At 47.1% G+C, this 20,879-nt stretch overlaps 1 protein-coding gene across 6 annotated transcripts in view; it reads right to left on the bottom strand.

Moving 5' to 3' along the window:
• Positions 1-20,796, bottom strand: part of SRD5A1 (steroid 5 alpha-reductase 1) — a 77,339-nt gene extending 56,543 nt beyond the window's left edge. For 4 of the 6 annotated variants that reach the window (XR_012000471.1, XR_003237862.2, XR_012000472.1 and 1 more), the window contains exons 1-4: positions 20,374-20,787; positions 7,900-8,066; positions 4,347-4,448; positions 2,530-2,680 (exon numbers count right to left, since the gene is read on the bottom strand). Coding sequence is in view for 2 of the 6 variants with exons in the window: in XM_026017647.2 (XP_025873432.1) it covers positions 2,530-2,680; positions 4,347-4,448; positions 7,900-8,066; positions 20,374-20,654 (701 nt within the window). In the remaining 4 variants the exon portion in view is untranslated. Of the gene's footprint in view, positions 1-2,529; positions 2,681-4,346; positions 4,449-7,899; positions 8,067-20,373 lie in introns of all 6 variants that reach the window. The other 2 variants (XM_026017647.2, XM_072752686.1) reach the window with 2 other exon arrangements.
• Between the last annotated feature and the right edge of the window lie 83 nt (positions 20,797-20,879).

Genomic DNA, 20,879 nt, shown 5'->3' with positions numbered 1-20,879 from the left:
TGGCAGGCTCTGGTTCAATCTTCCTCTGATATAACTTCTTAGAGTATCAGTAACATCTCATTTTTTCTATTATTAGAAACCAGCCAATGTTTGCTTTTTACTATCTAATGTAACTAATGTAGAAGAATGGTATGTTCTCCAGGGGCGATGTCAGCCATGAGAGGGTGGTCTGGGGGGAGGGCCCCCTGCCTGGAGAGGAGGGAGGGGGGAGAGAGAAATGGAGGAGGGGGTGAGGAGGAGGGAGGGGGAGGAGGAAGGAGGGGAAGATGGGGAGGAAGAAAGGAGGGAAGGGATGGAGAAGGAGAGGAGGATAGAAGAGAGGGGAGGAGGGGGGAAGGGAGGAGAGGAGGAAGGGGTGGAGGGACAATGGAGGGAGAGGAGGAGAAAAAAGAGGAGGAGGCAGAGGGGAGAGGCTGGGAGGGAGGAGGACAGAGGGGAGGAGGGGTCCTCAGGGAACACAGCATATTAGGCTGTGCCAAGATTCACTAAGTTGTCATCATCACTATTATTTTCCTACAAAGTGCTTTGTTCACACCCAAAAAGATGCATCCTAGAACAGCATGGGATGTGGGGACGTCCTGGTGTGGCATCACCTGGCCAAGGAGGAAAACGGAGGGCTTCAGGACTCACACACATGGCCTTTCTCGTGAATTAAGGCCCAGGCCATTATGAAAGGCTAAAAGACTGGGGCTTCTGGAACACAGGACCACACACCAGGGCACTTTCAACAGCAGGAGTTTATTCCCTCCCAGCTCTGTGGTCTGATGTTGAGGTGCCAGCAGGACCATGCTCCCTCCCAAGTTCTCAAGGAGGATCCTCATCTGCCTCTTGCAGCTTCTGGCAGCTGTGGCAGGCCCTGGGTGTGTGGCACGTTGCTGCGGGCTCTGCCTATGTCCTCACACAGCCGTCTCGTGTGTGTGTGTGTGTGTGTGCGCATGCGCATGTGTGTGTGTGTCTGTGTGTTCACATGGCCTCTTCCCTGTGCATGTGGGCCATTTCCCTACTTATAAAGTCACCAGTCCTCCTGGCGCAGGGGCCTGCCCTCCTCCATCATGACCTGACCCTGAAAAAGACATCTGTGATGACCCCTATAGCGAATAAGGCCACATTCTCGGGGTTAGGACTGCAGCATAGTCTCTGGGCGGGCATGGGGTGGGGGACACAAGTGAGCCCATCATAGCAAATTGTCCCATTTCCTGCCAGTGTTGGTGCTGTAACCCCTTTCCTGAGCCTTCCCTGGCATGTGCCTTTCCCTATGTCTTTCCTCAGCAGCAAGGTCCTGGCCCTAAGATCCCCTGCTGCCTGGCACCTCAAAATGTGGAGGGCTGGAGGGTGCTTCTCCTAGGATCTCAGTAACTCTCAGGCTTTTGGCATAACATCTACAAACATTAGCTAGACAGACATTCCAGCTCGGCCCATTCCATTCTCTTTGTTGTCTCTGGTTATAATCCTCTGCATCTTTAAATACGTGGTGAGCCTGGAAAGAAGGAACCTTGCCTCTGAAGAGTCTGTATCTTCCCACTATGCCACGACATCAATCAGTTCTTCTGTGGGCTTCTTCCCTCTGCCCGCTTCCCAAGAGACAGCAGACGTTGGAGAGTCCGACAATGTTCCACATCTGCACATGCCTCCTACCATGTCAGTGGCATCAGATGTGATGACACACAGACATGATCTGTGTTTGGGGGAATGAAGCCAGGGAAGCAGGGCAGCGTCCTTCCCAGCGCGGGGACAAGCAATCAATGTGGCCTCCAGCAAGAACTGCCTGTGCCGTTTCCATCATCGTTGTGGCATCGGGGGACACCTGAGATTGCCCCCTCCTCAGAAGCCTGAGACTTGGTTCCCTGCACCTCAATCCTTTCATGTGTTGGGATGGGAAGGGCTCCCCAGGCTCTCTGCAGCTTTGACAGTCTGGGATTGCTTTTAATGAGTGTATGTTGGTCAGGTGAATCACAGGCACTTTTGGGGATCTGATAAAGGCTGAGGCCCTGCACTTTGGAAAACAATGTAATTTCGAGGGTGTACAGAGCCCAGAGCCTGACAGCAAGCGCAGGGTTGCAGGTTGCAGGGCACCTGCGTGCAGGGGCTGTGGTTGAGCCGGGCTCCTCCACGTGCAGTGCTCCTCCAGACCCAGTGGCTGGCGGTCAGCATTCCGTGCTGCAGACCATGTGTTCCTGCTCAGACCACGAGTCCCCTGCCGGACATTTCACTTGATCATCAGCTTCAGCAGCATGTTCAAAGGGGCTCAGTCATACTGAGCAAATGATGACGCAGACATGTACCTGACAATTCTTTTATTTTTTTAATTTTTTTTAATTTTTAATTTTTAATTTTTTTGTACCTGACAATTCTTAAAAGCAGATTATCCTTTGGGTGTTCACAGGGTTTTGGAATCAGTTAGCTGAAGCAAGGTATACCCTGGGATTCAGCAGCTTGGACGAATGTGAACGTTTCAAATATCACACCTGAAAATTGTTATAATAAGACCAGAGGACAAATTCAACTTGCTAGAAGTGTTTGAGAACTTACCGGTGATGCTGCTGTGCCCGGGTGAGTAAAATGCAGAAGGTGAAGAGAGCGAAGGCCCCGCCTTGAATGGACCAGCTGGCCAGGCCGTAGCCACACCACTCAACCACCTCCCCAAAGTAGTTGGCTGCTGTTACATATTCAAATAAGCCTCCTGCAAGAAAACACAGGCAAGTGGTGCATTTTGTACAAAATGATGCCCTGCAAAACACTGACCCCCAAGATGGCCATGCGTGCTTACCTGGAAAACCATTACAGAATTGTAAGCAAGGAGACACACCCACCATTACTAGTGTTACCATCTCTCATCACAATTTCTGGTAGTAACTACACCCCTACCTCAATACCTAGACTGTTCATCTGAATATAAAATACTACAGTCTTCATGTACTTAAAGTAGGTCATTTTACTAGTCAGGCAATCACACTGATGGAACCTAAGTAAAGACAGAGAACACAGAGTAACAATTAAGGCACCGGCCTAATTGAATGGACCCATACTAGAGTCCTGGACCCAAAATGGAAGAAAATAATAGTTTTCGAGGACAGATTCATTCCTTCAGCCATCCATTTTCACAGATCTTTCCAAGTGTGAAGTGTGCATTTCAGGCCAGGCCCTGCCCTACTCACTGGAGGTGTGCCGTGGACAGACCACACTCCCTCCCGGGAAACTAAACCTCAGTGTAACACAAGGGGAAGGCATAGAGCACAGCACATGGTGGGGAGTGCTGCAGGGCAGCGCGGTGAGAGGGGCCCAAGAGTCAGGCTAGGGGTGGAGGGAGGTCTGGTTGTGGCCCGTGGCTGGGAAGGGGCCTCCCTGACAGGTGAGGTTTGGGGTTGCAGTGGGGGGCTGGGGCACTCTAGGCAGCAAAGGTTTAGGCCAGAGAGCAGAGTGGCAGGCTCCAAGCACCGCCTGATGTCCATAGTTTAAGTAACTTGAGATCTGTAGGATTTTTTAATCATTTGTTTGTTGTGTTCTTTTCCACCTTGTATGGTTTCCAGGAAGATAGAGATTCCAAACCAGGCCAGGCCATGTGATTTCCAGTTCCACTGATGTTTTAGTTTTACCTACTGAGTTTACGTTTGTTGTTGTTGTTGTTGTTTTAGTTTCAGAAGCTGTCTTTGCTTTCTATCTTATAGCTATTTAGTTCTTTTTTTTTTTTTTTAAGATTTTATTTATTTATTCATGAGAGACACAGAGAAAGAGAGAGAGAGAGAGGCAGACTCACAGGCAGAGAGAGAAGCAGGCTCCATGCAGGGAGCCCAATGTAGGACTTGATCCCGGGACTCCAGGGTCACGCCCTGGGCCGAAGGCAGGTGCTAAACCGCTGAGCCACCCAGGGATCCCCTATTTAGTTCTTTCTATAGCATATTACTCCTTTTCTTATATTTTAAATCCCTGCTAATTATTTACACAATTAGCTATGCACTTCATGATCTGCTTCTATTAACTCTAAGATCTGGAATCTCTCCAGTGTAATTAGCTCTTACTCGAGGCTAATTCGAGTAAACCAGTTGTCTGTTCTTGCTACTGCTCAAAATGAGGTATTGGGCACCCCTGATAAACTGTAAATTCCTCCTCCTATTCTCTTTCCAAACACAGATATAACTAGTTTCTTTTTCACTTAATAAGCATTCCATTAGCCAGCATCGGCTCTTTTATCATTCTGTTAAAACAATAATCCTAGTGATTGCTATCAGTAACTGTGACTCACATGGAAAACTTGAGCCTAATACTACAAGCTAGTTACTGGATTCGGCAAAACATCCAGGCCTCATGCGAAGCAATTTGGAATCAAGTCTCCATTTTGCAGTACATACCCCTGGGAATCTTATATCCAGTCTCCCCCGGTTTTCGGAGATTCCTCAGAATATGGTCTGAATGGATGTTTATCAGCATACCGATTAACCACAAGCAGAAACCTAAAGGAAAGACAATCCATAGGAGTATTATGGTCACTAAACTATGAAATCCACAAACCCAAGCCTGAGTGAACAGGTATTACTGTAATCTGTCCTATTATCATTATTAGTAAGCCGTGTTGGCCACAGTTGACAGTAAAAATCATTATAATAAATATTATGCTTCATTTAGAAAGTTAAGTGCTACCCTCAGGTCTGCTAAATAGGGCTTTGTTTTTCTAATAAGACCAATAAATCGTGCGGTCTGTTCAGAATACTCTGACCTGATGACTGGCATGCTTGCAAATACTACTTAGGACTGTGGCACGGGCTCCCTTTCAGGAAGAGGCAGCACCACCATCTGTGGGTCGGCCCACGGGAGGAGGTGAAGTCCTGGTGGTGCCGCTCAACGTCAGGCTAGCAGTGCACAGGCCCCAGTGGTGGTAGCTCCTGGGGGCTCATCCTGACACTTTTCCCTTCTTTCTTTTAAGCCCCTTTGGCACAAGTTCACCACACCCACAGCTTCACCCACCACTTTCCCGCTCTCTCCCCATTTGCATTCCTGGGTCTGCTCCTCTGCTTCGGCTCCCAACAGAATTTCCTACTGCTGGCTATGTGTCTTTCCCTAGATATCCTGTAACATCCCAGATGTTTCCTCTCCCGTACTTATAAGTCTTTGGAAATCTTTTTAACACTTAAAGGGAGATTTACCACAGGAATTAATTTCAACAAGAAAAGGTAAAATGCCCAAATAGTGTTTTATAAAAGGACTAACTTGATTTGATCAAATTGCCAACAATTTGATCATCCTGTGATATTAGAAAATCACAGAAAATATTAGAAAATTAGCAGTCTGATATTAGAAAATTAGCAGATGCTACTTATTGGTGGCACTTGATTCACTATGAAAGAAACACATACGTGGAGTAATGCTGTCATCACTGATTCCTCAGTCACCCAGTGGCAGGGAATCATCTTCCGGCTACAACGGGGACATAGGATGCATTCTGGCCCATAGCAAGGGTTTCAAGACTTCTTCCTTCTTCCTTCACCACCATAGACAGTTTTCCTTCTAAATAGTCCCTACCAAAGCTGGTAATATGTGTTTTTAAGTCACTTACTAGATCCATAAATGTACAGTTGATTCCAGACCTGTTTTGTATTTCGGTAGGTCACCTCTAGCTAATTTGGCCCCTGATGTGAAGTTCCAGAAAGAATCATGTTCTTGAAATGCCATTGTTTTCCTTATTTCTCTTCTAGGATACAAGCACCAGATTGGTAAGAAAACTAGAATTTGTGCTCATCTAAGCTAAACATTTAATTCTGGTTTTGGGATCTTAAAGTCTTTGTATAAAATCTTTTAGATTAACCACTGTTACTGCTCTGGAAAACTTTTTGTTAGGATGTTATTATTACTACTTGCTTAGCTCTTCTCGGTAAGTAGCATAAATGTAATTAGTTATTCAAGTTATTTAGTGTTTGTCTCCTTACAAAAACTATAAATTCTATGAAATATAAGTACAACACCAAAAAAGTAACCTTGATGTTTCCCTGTTGGCATTTTTTTCCACTTTTGATTCCATCTGCTTACTTGTAGAGAAGATGAGAGGTCTGTATACAATTTAGTGCTGCCTATAATTTTAGACCAGCTTCGAAGACATATGCAGGGGATAGGGTCTACCTGCAGAGCTGCTTCAAATGACATTTAAATCCATATACCAAAAGGATTCTTTGTTTTGTTGTTGTTCATCAAAAGTATCCAAACAATTCACCATAGAAATGATTTGTGGGAGAGACTCAAACATGTGATGCCTATGTCCTTTAGTTAAAAATTGATTCCCCTTGCCCTCAGCTGCCTCCTCTTGGGGAGCCAGCATGAGTGCAATGGTTGCAGCCCTGGCTCTGCTATTTACTCAGGTCAGACCTGGGACTGGGTGTTTAGCCATCAGGCCTCCCTTGCTCATGTGCAGGGTTCCTAATTTCTGCCCTGTCAGGAACTTGGAGTACCAGAAGGCATGTGTACGGCTCCCAGCAGAGGATGTGGCCTTCTCCACAGGGCCAACACAGCTTGCTCTTTCTCCTTCTCCTGCTGGTTGGGGTGGAAGAAAATCAGGTAGCCAAAAAGCAGGTAAGGGGACACCTGGGTGGCTTAGTGGTTAAGCATCTGCCTTCGGCTCAGGGTGTCATCCCAGGGTCCTGGGATCGAGTCCCACATCAGGCTCCCTGCCTGGAGCCTGCTTTTCCCTCTGCCTGTGTCTCTGCCTCTCTCCCTCTGTGTGTCTCTCATGAATAAATAAAATCTTAAAAAAAAAGTGGGTAAGTCAAGAAGGTATTTGGGGGCACGGCACCAACAAAATAACTTGGATCTGGCATTTGGTGGGGAGGCACAGGCTTGGGGGAGCCACCACGGCTCCTGGGACTCTCATCATCCCCCCACCTGGTGGCTGAGGGGGCACATAGCCCACTGCTACGATGCCCAAGTATGATGAGTAAGGACATTGCCCTGGGAACAGAATTTTAATTCATGGACAAAAATACGACCAAGAGGGGATCCCTGGGTGGCTCAGTGGTTTGGCGCCTGCCTTTGGCCCAGGGCGTGATCCTGGAGTCCCGGGATCGAGTCCCACGTCAGGCTCCCAGCATAGAGCCTGCTTCTCCATCCTCCTGTGTCTATGCCTCTCTCTCTCTCTAAGTCTATCATAAATAAATAAATCTTTAAAAAAAATACGACCAAGAAATGTGAACATGCCTTGCCAACAACAAAATTCTCCTCCAGTGCTAGGCCCTCCATGATCACATCTTCGGCACAGAGTGACATTGAATGACATGGGAGGCCATGTTACAGCGCTAAAGCCAAGAGCCACAGGACATTCGGAAACTTAGAAGAAACTTGCTCATCAACAAGAGCCTCAAGATGATGTATTTTTTAACACTCTCGCATATGTTTTTGACTGCTGATGTTTTATTTTCATTTTGCTCAGAACTTACAAGGTTATAATCAGAACTCAGTAAGAGAGTTGAAAAAATTAAACACCTGACACACCTGAAAGTTTGTTCAAGTTAACATAATCAGAAAACTCTAACTGCCTTGTTGGAAGGTGACCCAGTTTGACTGTTTCTCACGTTCCAGAAGGCACTGTGGGAGGCTTAATGACGGTCTAGATTACACGGCCAATTAGCGCTGGAGCTCCTCAATCTTCATCTGCTGCTCACTCTGCTGGAGCCTGTGGCTATTTTTAGGTTTGCTTTAGGAACAGGTATTTGTGCTTTCCATGCCAAGCTGGCGTGAATGCCGGGCACCTGCATCCTCTGTGGCTGCTGGCGCCACGCTCAGCCTCCCCACTGCTAGGTCAAGGATCATTGCAGATTCCTTTCTCTCAAGAAGTGTGGGCTTTTTACCAAGAAACCGCTGGAACACAAAAACCCAAGTTCTGATCAGAATGACAGAGTGCTTCCCTGGGGGGCCACTCACCTACTAGAAACCGGGGATCTGTGACCCAGTCGTCAGCGTACACGGCGTACTGGCTCAAGTATCTGCTCTGCAAGTAGCCATTGTAGACACAGAACGTGAACGCCAATACACACGTGTACAGGGGCATCGGCTTTCCTCCTCGGATCAGAAATGGGAAAATCAAGGACCTTAGGAAACATGAAACAGAAACAGATTTCAATAAAACAGGCCAATGATAAGGAATGTCATTTCAGCAATTCTAAGTCCTGAGTTTTTTGTCTTGTTTCCTGGTGCAGAAACCATTCTCAGCAATGCACATACTGATATACTCTGTTCAAAGTAGAATTTCTAGATAAGGAATTAACCATGTTTCAGTAACGTTCACCATGGGGCACAAACTCAGGATTGTAATTATACGGATCATGAGACAGACACACAGAGAGAAAACCGAAGGCTTCAAGAGGCTCTCAACATTTGCGTTATCCTCCCTCACTCTCATCTGAGCTACACGACATGGGGGACACCATCCTGTCATCGACAGCACAGTGGCTATATTCGCTGTGCACTCGCCACCCCACTGGTGGCACCTAGAGACACCTACCTGGGGGACACCATGACACATGCTGGATGCAACACAAGACGGATGCAGGGTGGTTAAGCAATCTGTTCATGGTCACAGAGCTAGTGAGTGGCTGAGCTTCGGTGTAAACCTGGGGAGGTCAAGGTCACATTCTTCTGTTCCAGCACACCAGTGAAAGTTTAGGGCAAGAACATATAAGGACAAGAAAGTGACTCCTTAGGAAGAAAGGAGGATGCAATACTGTAGTCTGAATTTCCTCTGTAAGGTCAGTGTGTAACACACCACGAGAGGGCTATCACTACAAATCCCTGGACTTTAAGGGGATGGTAAGGAGCTACCGTCTACAGATCCCTGCCCATAAATGTGACTGTCTGGACATCACATGCAAAAGCCTTAAAAGACACAGGTCACCAAAAACAGCCCAGGAAGAAACCAACAACTTGAATAGCCCTTTACTAATGAAAGAACTTGTGCGACTTGTGATGTTCTGAAGCAGTCACAACGAGAGTCAGGGGACTCTGTGCAGCTAGTCACCACAGGGCACAAACTCGGCTAGTGCCATAGAGGGGACTAGCTGCACAGAGGCACAGGGACATTTAAGGGGACGCCAGCGTTCTGCATCTTGATTATGGTGACGGGTACACCCTGTACATAATCATCAGAATTGACGAAAGCACAGACTTAAAATGAGTGACTTCTATCCTATGTGAATTATATCTTAAAATGGGGAAAACATAAAAGCTTATTGTTTGTTTCCATTCTGACCATCCACTCCAGGGCGAAAACAGAGCTGATTCTTAGCAGTCATAGTAAGAGCCTGAGAGCATAAGGCGTTCTGGCTATGCATCCTCAAGGCATTCTCCTGCAACATGCCCACTCAGGTCCTGGACAGAACATTCTGGCGATCAAAGGCAGTCTTTGAGGTTCTCATCTTGTTGAGATTTCTCCCTGCATCGTGGAAACACGGTTCACACCTGACAGAGTCGGGACAGTCAGCTGGCGTTGGGGATACATGGCAAACGCCTATGCCACAGGAGGCAGGTGTGGTTCTGACTAGGATAAGCGTGTGTGTGTGTGTTGGACCAGTGTGGCTGCTTTTAAAAACAGGTGGAGATTCTGATTCACTGCGATCCACCACTGTGGTTACAGTGCTTTTTTCCTCACCCTGTTCCTTGGCCAGGAGAGCCAGAAGGATGCAGAAGACAGAACAGTTCTCATTGTATCCCTGAAAGTCGAGGAAGCAGCCTTGTTGCTGAAGGTGGCTTAGCAGACTGATTCTCTGGCTAGGGGAAGGCAGAAAAGGGCCAGAGGATGAAGGATTTAGAGAAATATTTCCTGATGGTTTATGGTCTCAGGGGATCTTCTAGGGGGGCAAGGTATAGGACAAAGCCAACAGAGGGTTAGAATTCTGAGCGTGAAGAACTATGGAAAAAAGATCGGGAAGTAAGAACTGTGAGAGATTCCAAGGCTGGACACGATCAGGGGTGTCTGGGTGGCTCCATTGGTGAAGCATCTGCCTTCAGCTGAGGTCAGGATCCCAGGGTCCTGGGATCGAGTTCCACATCCGGCTTCCTGGGGAGTCTGCTTCTCCCTCTCCCTTTCCCCTCTGTGATCTCTCTCACTCTTGCTCTTTCTAAAATACGTAAAATCTTAAAAAAAAAAAAAAAACAAAAAACAAAAACCTGTACTTGGTTAGAAAGATGCCTGTGAAAGCATAGAGTGCTCAGCTCCTGAGAGCCTGAAACTGGTGACCTGAACAAAACCCATGTAAAATTCAGCACCAGGTATTAGGGATGCAGGGTTACAAAGGGGAAAGAACAAAGTGTGGAAGCTTACGTATAGAATCTATACTGAAAGATAAAGGTGTGGGAAGGCTTCTGGGTGAGATGTCACAAATGTCTACGTGATAGATGAATGAAGTGTCACAGAAGCAACTCTGAGCGAACAGTCTGCAAATGTGGTAGGCATTTCCCTCCAGCATATGCAAAAAAGCTGTAGGCTTTACAAATGAGAATCATGCATGGCAAACTTCTGATTCATTTTTCCCAATTCTGTTTTGGGTTCAGGGTTGGATTGTGAACATCTGGCAAATGGTGGCTGGCACCTTACAGATGTGAAACCCAAACCTGTCTCGTATTGTATTCACATCCCCCTCCTCATCTGTCACAAATGTTCCATGCCTATGATAGCAACAGGAGTCAGGATCAGGTGTCAGCAAATACAGCCCCTGAGCCAAGTCCAGTTCACCACCTGTTTGCATACAGCCTGTGAATGGAGAACGGTGTTTACATTTTCAAATGGGAGGGGTAAGAATTTCATTTCAGGACACATGAAAATTACATGAAATGCAAATTTCAGTGTCCATTAACAGTTTTGTAACACGGCCATGGTCATTTGTTTGTGTACGTTCTGTGGCTGCTCATGAGCTATGGCTCCAGAGCAGGCAGGTGCGACACGACGCGTGGTGTGGTGGTCTCACGGGTCTGTGTCCCTGCGCGGAGTGCTGCACATCACTGGGAAGCAGCATTCTGAGTGCATGTCACTCTACTATTCATCTTTATTCTCTTATCAGTGCACACCTGTTCCATGAAGACAAGGATAGTGGGTTCTTCATGCTCTGGAGAAACAGTGGAGTGTGGCTAATTGAGTTACCATGTCAGATGGCAAAGCTGTCCTGGCATGGAGTGACACCTTGGCTTGGCCGGAAGACTACACTAGAGGTTGGCATTACCAGACTAAATGGTCACTGTGACATCGTCCCTGACTCACAGGAAAGCAATGGTCAGAAGAAATTGGGAATTTAAAACAGAATCTAGTTACAGAATTTTACAAACGAAGTGAGAACAAGGCTAGAGCCGCTGGAAGTTAACAAGTGGTGCCTTCTGTTACCAAGCGAGGAAAGCCACAGCCCAATGCTGAGCTCACTGAAGCAAAGAAACACATCCAGATGATAGAACTTGTTTAACACAATTCACCTTTTGGTGAGGACAGGCTGCTTGAGGAGTCGGGATGCCAGAAGCGAGGTCAGTGAACAGTTAAAAAGCAAGGCCGAAGTTTAAGTGAGCAGTCTTTGTGGTCCCTGGGGAGTCTTGGGTGTTGCTGACACTACTCAGTTGTGGGAGCCAAGGCCGAGTCTGAAGTGACCAAGGGATCTGGCTCTAAGTGGTCCCCATGCAACAACCAATGGTGACAGCATTTCCATGGACATTGAGGAAACACTAGTTCAAACAACCTGAAGTGGGATCTGCTAAGATGTTGTAACCACTGGCAGTAAAAACAAACACATGGCAGATTTACAAAGCTTGTGAAAATGTAAGGTGCTTAAAGCTATTCAGCAGATACTTTGCCAAAAATGCCAAACCAAATGAAACCAAAACCAATCTATCACATGTGACTGAACCAATAGTTTCAACAGTGAACTTGACGTTTCTTCCATAGACTTAATTAATCACGATTTTGAGTTCAGAGCCAAGACTGACATCTTTCTTTATGAGAAAAACTGCCCTCAACCACTATTATTGAATTTTGAAGGGCTTTGAAAATTAGCATTTGCTGAAGACTAGGTTTCTCAGTGAATTCGACCTAAAATTATAAGGCAAAGTATCACCTGTGTGCAAAACATACACTTGCATGAGTCACCAACTGATGTCGTCTGAACCACAAGTCATGGCAAACTGCTTCCCAGGCTTTCCATGCTGTTAAAATTAAAAGCAGCAGTGAGATCTCCATTCTCACATAAATCTGCAACAGATACGATGTCTGAGCTCCAAGTGGAGTTCCACCAGTGGTTTTTGAACATTTCAAAACCTATTTAACTGTCATTGAGGAGCTGCCACCTGGCAACTGGAAGACATTCATCTACATTGTCGTGACAGACTAAAGTATCAACAGAAGAATTGAACAGAATTCCATAAATGCCTTCCAAGCAATGAATATGTTAAATTACAATCAGAAACTTGTGGATTGAAATCAAAATTTGGCAGTACCAATGCAAGTGAAAAGACATTTTCAAGGAGAAAATCTCAGGCCGCCTGGGTGGCTCAGTCAGTAAAGCGTCTGCCTTCGGCTCAGGTACTGATGATCTCAGGTCTTGGGATCAAGCCCCATGTGGGGCTCCCTACTCAGCAGGGAGGCTGCTTCTCCCTTTCCCTCTCGCTCGTGCTCACTCTCTCCCAAATAAAACCTTTAAAAATAATAATTAAAAAAACCCAGAACATCAAGCATTAAGGGGTGAACATTTACTGTGGATGTTGATCATGGGGAATGCTAATACTGAAGTCCAAATAAGGGAATGTTATCCCCACCAAAGAAAGAATCCTACTCTTCTTGTTAACACCTGTTACAGAAACTACTCTAAGGTTATTAGGCTTTGAATCTTCTCAATAGAAATCTTATGAAATATCTCTTTCACAACATCCCATATTTTGTCCCTTGGCCCACAACACTTAGGAAAAGCACTATTTGGCCCTTTCCAAAAACAGTTTTGACCCTTGACCTAGATTAAGATAGGAGTCACACTCTGGAAACCTTGCTCTGACTTTCTTAGAAAATGCTTTTGCTCAAGGCCCCAGTACTTGGATTGCAGACAGCCTCTTTGGTCTGGGGTCACAGTCTGTGAGGTGGGGACTCAGCTGCCAAATGGATAGAGGGTCCTACTGTTCCACTCCAGTGTGTGCCCTGGGGGAGCCTGGAAAAGACATGTAGAGAGGGCCCGGGAGAAGGATCACTTCTCTCTGGTCTCACATGAATGTCAGAAAGGGGGAAGGACTGGAAATAGGGCCTTATAAAAGCTGGTGCACACCTCTTCTGTTCCTCTCTTATCTCTGCCCTTGAAGGGACAGCAGTGACCTTGACGTCCACAGGCCTGGCCATAAAACCACTGAGGTCAGGAGAGTAAGCTGCCTCAGGCAATGCTGCCTATGCCTGCAGACCTTGAGGAGGGAGATAACATCTTCTTCCTCCAGCCTCTGTGAGGACTGGGACCAACAATCCTGGCTCTGGCGTCTTCAAACCAAATGGCCAGATGTGACACACCTCCCAGAGGGGAGCACTCTGCTCCTTCTTACTATTTTTTAGTTTGTCTTTCTCCTCTTAGGTTATCTCTTGTGTCTTTACTTCTTTTCCTTGGAAATCCATGCAGCATTTGTTAGAAGGGGTTTCCTTTGAATTGGGCCAATTAGGAACCAAAATGGGAGGGGAGAGAGGCTTCTAGGCATGACTTTTATCTGAGCCTTCATCTAGACTCTAGCAGGCTAAGGACAATCCAAGGATTGTAGTGGACCACAGGCAGCTTATCAGAGTGAAGGATCCACTTCAGGATGTGGGGCCAGGCTCTGTGAGGAAGGTAGACACACCTGCTGAACCTACACAGTGCTTGCCCCGACCAAGCTCAGGGACCCAGGCCATCTCAGTTCTGACGCACGCACGAATATCCAAAAGCCTTTTGCACATGGTGTCTCATCTACCCTGAGGAGCATCTTTCCCCATAGGAACTGTACTTTATTTAGGTAATATGTTATATAACTCTATGTTCTGTTCCTGTAATGAGCTAAAGGACATGAAAACAGGTCCCAGGCAGCTACAAAGAGATTGTTTTCTACCCCAACAGAGAGAGTGTGGGATTGAATTTGACACTTTGTTCTTGACCATGTTACAATATCCCATTTATTTTCCTTCATAAAGAAACAGTACTTACTTTTCACCAAATTGTTATTACCCATGGAAACTTGCACATCTCTGTGGCTGTGGGACACCCTTGATGAGGGGCTGACCTCAGAGCTTTCAGAACTGAATCTCTGTGGAGCTTTGATGGCTGGGCAGCGGCTGGCTGCCTCCTGCCTGGGTGAGTTTACAAGCTTGAGCACAGCAAAATACAAGTGCTTCTCACAGTTCCTGATGAAATGTTTCTAGGAATTCCTAATCCTATACAACGTGTTTTTTTGTTTGTTTGTTTGTTTGTTTTTTAAGCACTTCACAACTGTTACTATTAACCTATTTAACAGACTGGGACCAGAAGCTCAGAGGAACATGGTGACTTGGGCGACTGATGTAGATACTCAGAAGTGGCAGCTCTAAGACATTACCTTCCCAGCTGTTCCATTGACCATATCATGAGGACGCAGGTAGAACCAGGACTGCACCTGGGCTGACCTTGCCTGGTCACTCTGTGGCACATGAAATAGTCTCTAGATGACATTTTTGTTAAGTGTTTCTAGTGAGCCAGAATGATACTTTGGTTATTATACTGAGTAACAAAGTGGGATAACAAGATTTTATGTGTTTACATATGTGTATATCCTCATTGCTTAGAAAAAAATTATTCAAAACCTACTAAAAACAATGAAAGGCATGGGGAAAAGATCTATCAAAATACTGTCAGTATTCTAAGTGATGCAATTATAAGTAGTTTTAATTTCTTCCTTGAATTCCTCTGCATTTTCAAAGTTTTCTACAAGGAGCATATACTTCAACTACAGGATCCTTTGCATGCAATACCCTGAGTGTATGGTAAGCCCTGATGACCCCTGATACATTTGGAACAGACCAGGTGAATGAAAGAGAGAAATTCAGTTTCCTAGGCTGAAGATGGGCAATCGTTGTTGGAAGGGCTCAGAGAGAATCAGGCAAAATTAATAAACAAGCGAACACACAGAGTATTCACAGGGAAGTTTGAGTTTTAAGGAAAAACAAAAGTATTTTCTTGCAGGATCCCAAGTATAATCACCTTGGGAGGGGCGTGGATTGCCAAAATGAACAAAGGTCGCCAACGCTAGCCCTATGTGACTGTCCTTGCTGCAAAGCGGTGGCCAGGGCTCTGAGCTTCTCACCTTCCTGAGCAGTGTATTGGGAGTGCTTTCTTGGACTATTCAAGCCAGAGAAGTTGATGTTGTATGAAACCCTACTAATTGGTCAATAACTTTCATGCCCATCTGCTGGATGTGGTCTGCTCCAACGGAGAAATACCTGAGTGAAAGTATCCCTAACAGAAACCCACACTTGGGCAACACCTTGGAATAATGATTTTTTAAAATTTTTTTTCATCATTTATTTATGATAGTCATACAGAGAGAGAGAGAGGGAGAGAGAGAGAGAGAGAGGCAGAGACAAGGCAGAGACATAGGCAGAGGGAGAAGCAGGCTCCACACACCGGGAGCCTGACGTGGGATTCGATCCCGGGTCTCTAGGATCGCGCCCTGGGCCAAAGGCAGGCGCCAAACCGCTGCGCCACCCAGGGATCCCTGGAATGATGATCTTTAAAACATTTAAAGTGCGATTTTCAGGTTTTGGAATCCCCAGGCACAGATTCCACACCTGTATAATTAACAAACTGAACTACAAGAATGATCTCTTAAGATGTTTTCCCAACAAACTGGAATGATAACATCCAGTTATTTTGCAATGAGAAACCGCGTGTTCATTCAGCAAATGATTTGACTCCCAAAATGAAAGCAACTGGACATTGTGTCCCAGGTACAATGAAACATCCAATTTGGTGATTTGGCAGCAAATCTAACAGTAGGCTTAATTATTTTTAATGCTTAAAACTGAAAGTGGTTGATATAATTTTAATAACTATAGGACTTTTCAACATTTTGACATCTTTGAAATCTACAGCACTTCCAAGATGTGGATCAGTTCCTGTTTTGTTTCTTCCTTCTGTAACACACTTCTGCAACGAATGCCACAGATCCCTGTAGAGCCACACACTTACGTTCTGTGTGCTTTTAAGGTGAGGTTACGAATGCAATGAATATTTCACTATCTGTCATTCTATACTTCTGCATAAAGTTTTTTTTTTCCCCCAAATTATTTGAATACACAAGGCAAGGGCCAAGGGTTTAGTGTATGCTTCACCTTCTCTAGCTCCCTGGTGTGTTTTAATATTACACATGCCATATGCCACATTTAAAAGTGAGGCTTGCGCTAGGGTCAGGCTCTCCTCACGGGGCCACCAGAACAGAGCAGGAGTCGTCATGAATTGTGGGTGTGATCCTTTGAGGATCATAATCAGGAGCAACAGCATTGAGATCCTGCAGGCTCAAGGATCCAGCCAAGAACGAAGTTTGGGAGGAGGGTGTTAGGAAGAGGAGGCTTTGTGGGTATTTGAAAGTCTGCACTCTGGGGGCCATGCAGCACTCCCCCTCTGCCTCAGGGTAAAGTGGTCACTGGGGCTAGGGTGGTAATCCTCGTCCTGTGCTCAAGTGGGACTTTGTAACATTGTTAAATGGATAAGCAAACGAATAAACGCCGCCACTCATTCCCTAATTTGCCAAGTGGGAAGAGAAAAATTCATGAGCAAAGGCAGCCCAAGCTCAGAGAATACTGAAAAAACCTGCTTGGCAGGAGAAAAAGCAGACTCAGGTCTGAGTCTAGAGGCCCATTTGGAGGGACTCTGACAAATGCAGAGCCACTCTGCACTGATACTGGGGACCACAGGAAACCCCTGCCAACAGCTAGCATGCACTTGCCTGCGGGAGTTCAGATCTGCTCCACGCACTGTAATACAAAAGGTGGCGGGAGAAGACACCACCCGAGCCCTCAAGAAGCCCTGTAATCAGCATGAGATCAAAGTACAGAAAGGATTCAGGCAAACACTGTAACTAATAAAGGCTGTGGGAAGATTATGTTGTTTGTCAGGGATTAAAAATGTTCCTATAAATGTCCTTCACCACCCATGGGGCCCTGGGATGTTCTTTCCTATAGCTACTCCCTCTTCCCTTCCAGGAGGGACTTCCTTTATTTCTGACTCTTCTGCCCCCCGCCCAAAAAAAAATCCTGTAATTTTTTTGTCCTGCATTCAGCACTCCTTAAAGGAGTATCTTTATTTTTTAAAGATTTTTCTTTATTTCTGAGAAAGAGAGAGAGAGAACGCACATTGCACGCAGGCAGCAGGGAGGGTCAAATGGAGAGGAAGACAGAAACTCAAGCGGACTCTGCGTTAAGCTTAGGATCCCCATACAGGGCTTGATCCCACGACCCTGAGATCATGACCTGAGCCGAAACCCAAAAGTTGGATGCTTAACTGACTGTGCTACCTAGGCATCCTGGGAGTGCTTGTCTCTACATCCCCAATAATGAGTACAGTGCCAGGTATGCAAATCAATCTTCAGAAATGTGTGCCGAATGAGACATAAAAATGCACAGATTGTCCCTCTTCTGTAAGCAAAAACCCCTTCCCATCGACTGTGAAGCACCCCTACCTGGCTTTGGTCCTCACTACTTCAGACAGCTAGAACTCCCCTAGGGCATGGCCCTGCCTCACTCCTGGGTAACCTCAAAGCTTATCATAGGGCCCCTGCAGACATGTCCTGGTTCTGTAAAGAACCATGCCCTTGGCCTTGTCAGCATCTCCCTAGCACATCCCCTGGTGTGAGTCTGTCCTGCCACCAGCCCGACTCAGGCTTGCATTCACATAGTCTCCTGTGTCACCTGCAGGACCCTGGACAAATGGTAAGGCTGCACAAATGCTGACTGGGCTGGCTGGATGCTAACATGCTGTTTGAGCTTTTGTTCTCCCCAAAGGGCTCCAATGACGGTTTAATAAATTAGCTGCTTGGGTAGAATGGAAAATGTTTATCTTTTCTATTTGGAAAATGTAAATGTCCCAAGCCACACAGGCTAAATGTGCTGTCACATGTACAACTTGAAACAGAATAGCCCAGCAAGTTGAAAAGCTACACCTGACCTAGCAAATCCTCTGGAGTAGTTTCTAAAGCCACTGCTCTCGGAATCAGAGGTTTCAGTCCCAACATCCTCTTGTCCGATAGCCTTGGGTAAAATACCTGAATTCTGTGTCTCAGTGGCCTGATACAGTCAAGTTCCAGTACTCGACAGGTGTCTGTGGCCTCACAGGATGCTGCATTCATCCAGCCTCACACTACAGTAAGTGGATACAATTAAACACAATGTTTTAAGTTAAAAAGCTCAACTCAGGCTTTCAAAGCTCTGTAAACTTTTCCCTTTACAAATTTCCAATGCCACATCTTCAGAAGTATCTTACTGGCACTTGAGACTGGCAGCAGTGTGCCTGAGCAATACATGGAGTACATATATGGCTATGCCCACCTGCATGACAATATGGGACTGTCTTGTTAATTGTCTATGAAGCATTTGCATTTGCCAGCACGGTGTGCACATTATACGGAGTTGCCTTTATTTAAATGCATGCCAATAGCATGGGCTGGCACCATCACTGCACCTCTTCCACTGACAGGGAAACCTGCTTAATAATATATCCCACGCCCCTAGTGATATAGTTGTGGTAACACCCAGTAGTCTGACTCCAGAGCTTACTTGTGGCCATTAGAGAAACAGAGATAAACAGGTTCCAGCACATTTTTGGAGACATGAACACCAATATGAAAATTCTGACATTCAAATTGCAGTAACCCTAAACCACATTACAAAAAAACAAGCAGCCTGCCAACAATTTTGCTCACTGGAATAATCTTGAAGAGTCAGGAACATAGGACGTGGAAAACCTTTGTTGAACATCTGTTCCTGTTTAAATTGTCTACAAACTGCTCCAGCTGATTCTGTATCTTTTTTTTAAAAAAAGATTTATTTTAGAGAGAGAGTGCAGGTAGACGCAGGAGTGGTGAGGGAGGAACCAACACTGAGCAGGGAGCCTGACTCAGGGCTTGATCCCACAACTCTGAGATCATGACCTGAGCCAGAACCAAGACGCAGACACTGAAGCAACAGAGACACCTAAGCGCCCCTGACCCTATCTCCAGTGTCCTCGGCACTTGAGCAGACTCTTGCCCTCCATGCTAACCCTCTTCTCTCTCTCTACTTGTCCTTTGGGTTCTTTGCTTCTCGTGGCTCAGCTCAAGTTTCATTCCAGTCAATGCAGTTCCAGCTTCTAAAACACCTGGAGTCCTCACGCACAAACTATAGCGGCAACAAGTCCTGGGTCAATTTAGGAATCTTAAAGTCTTTAAAGTAGATTCTACCCTTCCACATTTCAGATGATCAACTTTGAGGCATTGAGAGTTCTCGCAGACAAGAATATTAAATGATCCCTGTAAAAAGGTGAATTTAACCAGCACTTCTGACAACTTCTGAGGTTTTGCTCATCCAAGTGTATGAGGACCCAAAGGAAGATCAGGTTTTTACCAAACGAGGGTTATAGATATGCTTTTCTTCCGTCCGTTGGTCATTTGGATTTTCCGTGGCCATATCCCTGATGTGCTTGGCATAGACATTTTGAGTAAATGCTGGAGGGCCAAAAGCTAAAATCAGTATTCAGCTGAGCTCAAAAGCAAATGTCACCATTTTAAAGCAACATTTCAAGGATACAAGAATAAACCTACAATTTTAAGTCAAAAACATGTCATCATTTTTTTTTTAAGTCAAACATTCTGGTCAGATTTTAACAGCTTGCAGGTTCTGATACAGGAAAATGACTCTGGTGATCACTGCATGCCCACTGTCCTGACGTCGTCAGGAAAGGAAAATGCGTTTCTAGCTGCTGTAGGCAGGACGTTGCTGAGCGAGCTAACCTGCACATCATCAAGCGTCTTCCTCCCTCCCAGTAGCCAGGTTCTACCCTTCCCTCCTTCCCTCCTTTATCAGTCCCTTTCTCGCCCTCTCTAACCACCTGTCTCTGTCCTCACCCCCACCCCCACTTTCCCAAACTGAGTGTGTTAAGCTGTCTGCCCCGGGGGAGGAAGAGGACGGTGCCCGTTATGGGGCAAGGGCAGCACAGGCGGAGAGGTCGTTAGGACAGGGCGCGAGGGGGGGCGCGCGGAGGCTGCCGCTGGGAAAGGTCGGGAGGCAGGGTGCAGGGGCGGGCGCGCGGTTAGCGGAGGGAGAGGACGGGGGAGGCGGCGCCTCGGCGGGGCGCGGGCAGGGGCCGCGGGGGGCGCGCAGGGGCCGCGGGGCGCGGGGCGCGGGCAGGCGCCGGCCGTTACCGTTGCGCGTAGTGCAGGAGGAACATGGCCAGGAGGATGCGGTTGGGCGCGCGGCGGAGGCGCTCGGCCGCGGAGCGCGCGCACACCCACAGCGGCACGGCCAGCGAGGGCAGCTCCTGCAGCGCCCAGGCGGCCCGCGCAGGCACCCCGAAGGCGGCGCGCGGCGACGCGTAGCGCCCGTAGGCCGAGGCCGCCTGCCGGAGCAGCAGCGAGCCCAGGAAGCCCAGCGCGCACTGCAGGTAGGCGAGCGCGTCCAGCCGGAAGACCTCGGCCGGCTCCATGGCGGGGACGCGCTGGCACGCCCCATGGCCCCGCGGCCGCGGCGGGCCACTTATAGGGCGGCGGCGGCCGGGGGCGGGGGGCGCGGCTACCTGAGGCGGGCGCGGGCGTCCAGGCGCCGGCCGCACCCCGGCCCTCCCCGGACGCCCCGACGCGCGTGCGCTCCGCTCCCGCGGGTCGGATTGGACGCGGGCGGCGCCGAGGGGGCGGGGGCGGGGGCGGGGGCG

This window comes from Vulpes vulpes, chromosome 3 (assembly GCF_048418805.1).
Source record: "Vulpes vulpes isolate BD-2025 chromosome 3, VulVul3, whole genome shotgun sequence".
Lineage (NCBI taxonomy): Eukaryota > Metazoa > Chordata > Mammalia > Carnivora > Canidae > Vulpes > Vulpes vulpes.
This window is presented reverse-complemented; position numbering and strand designations above follow the sequence as displayed.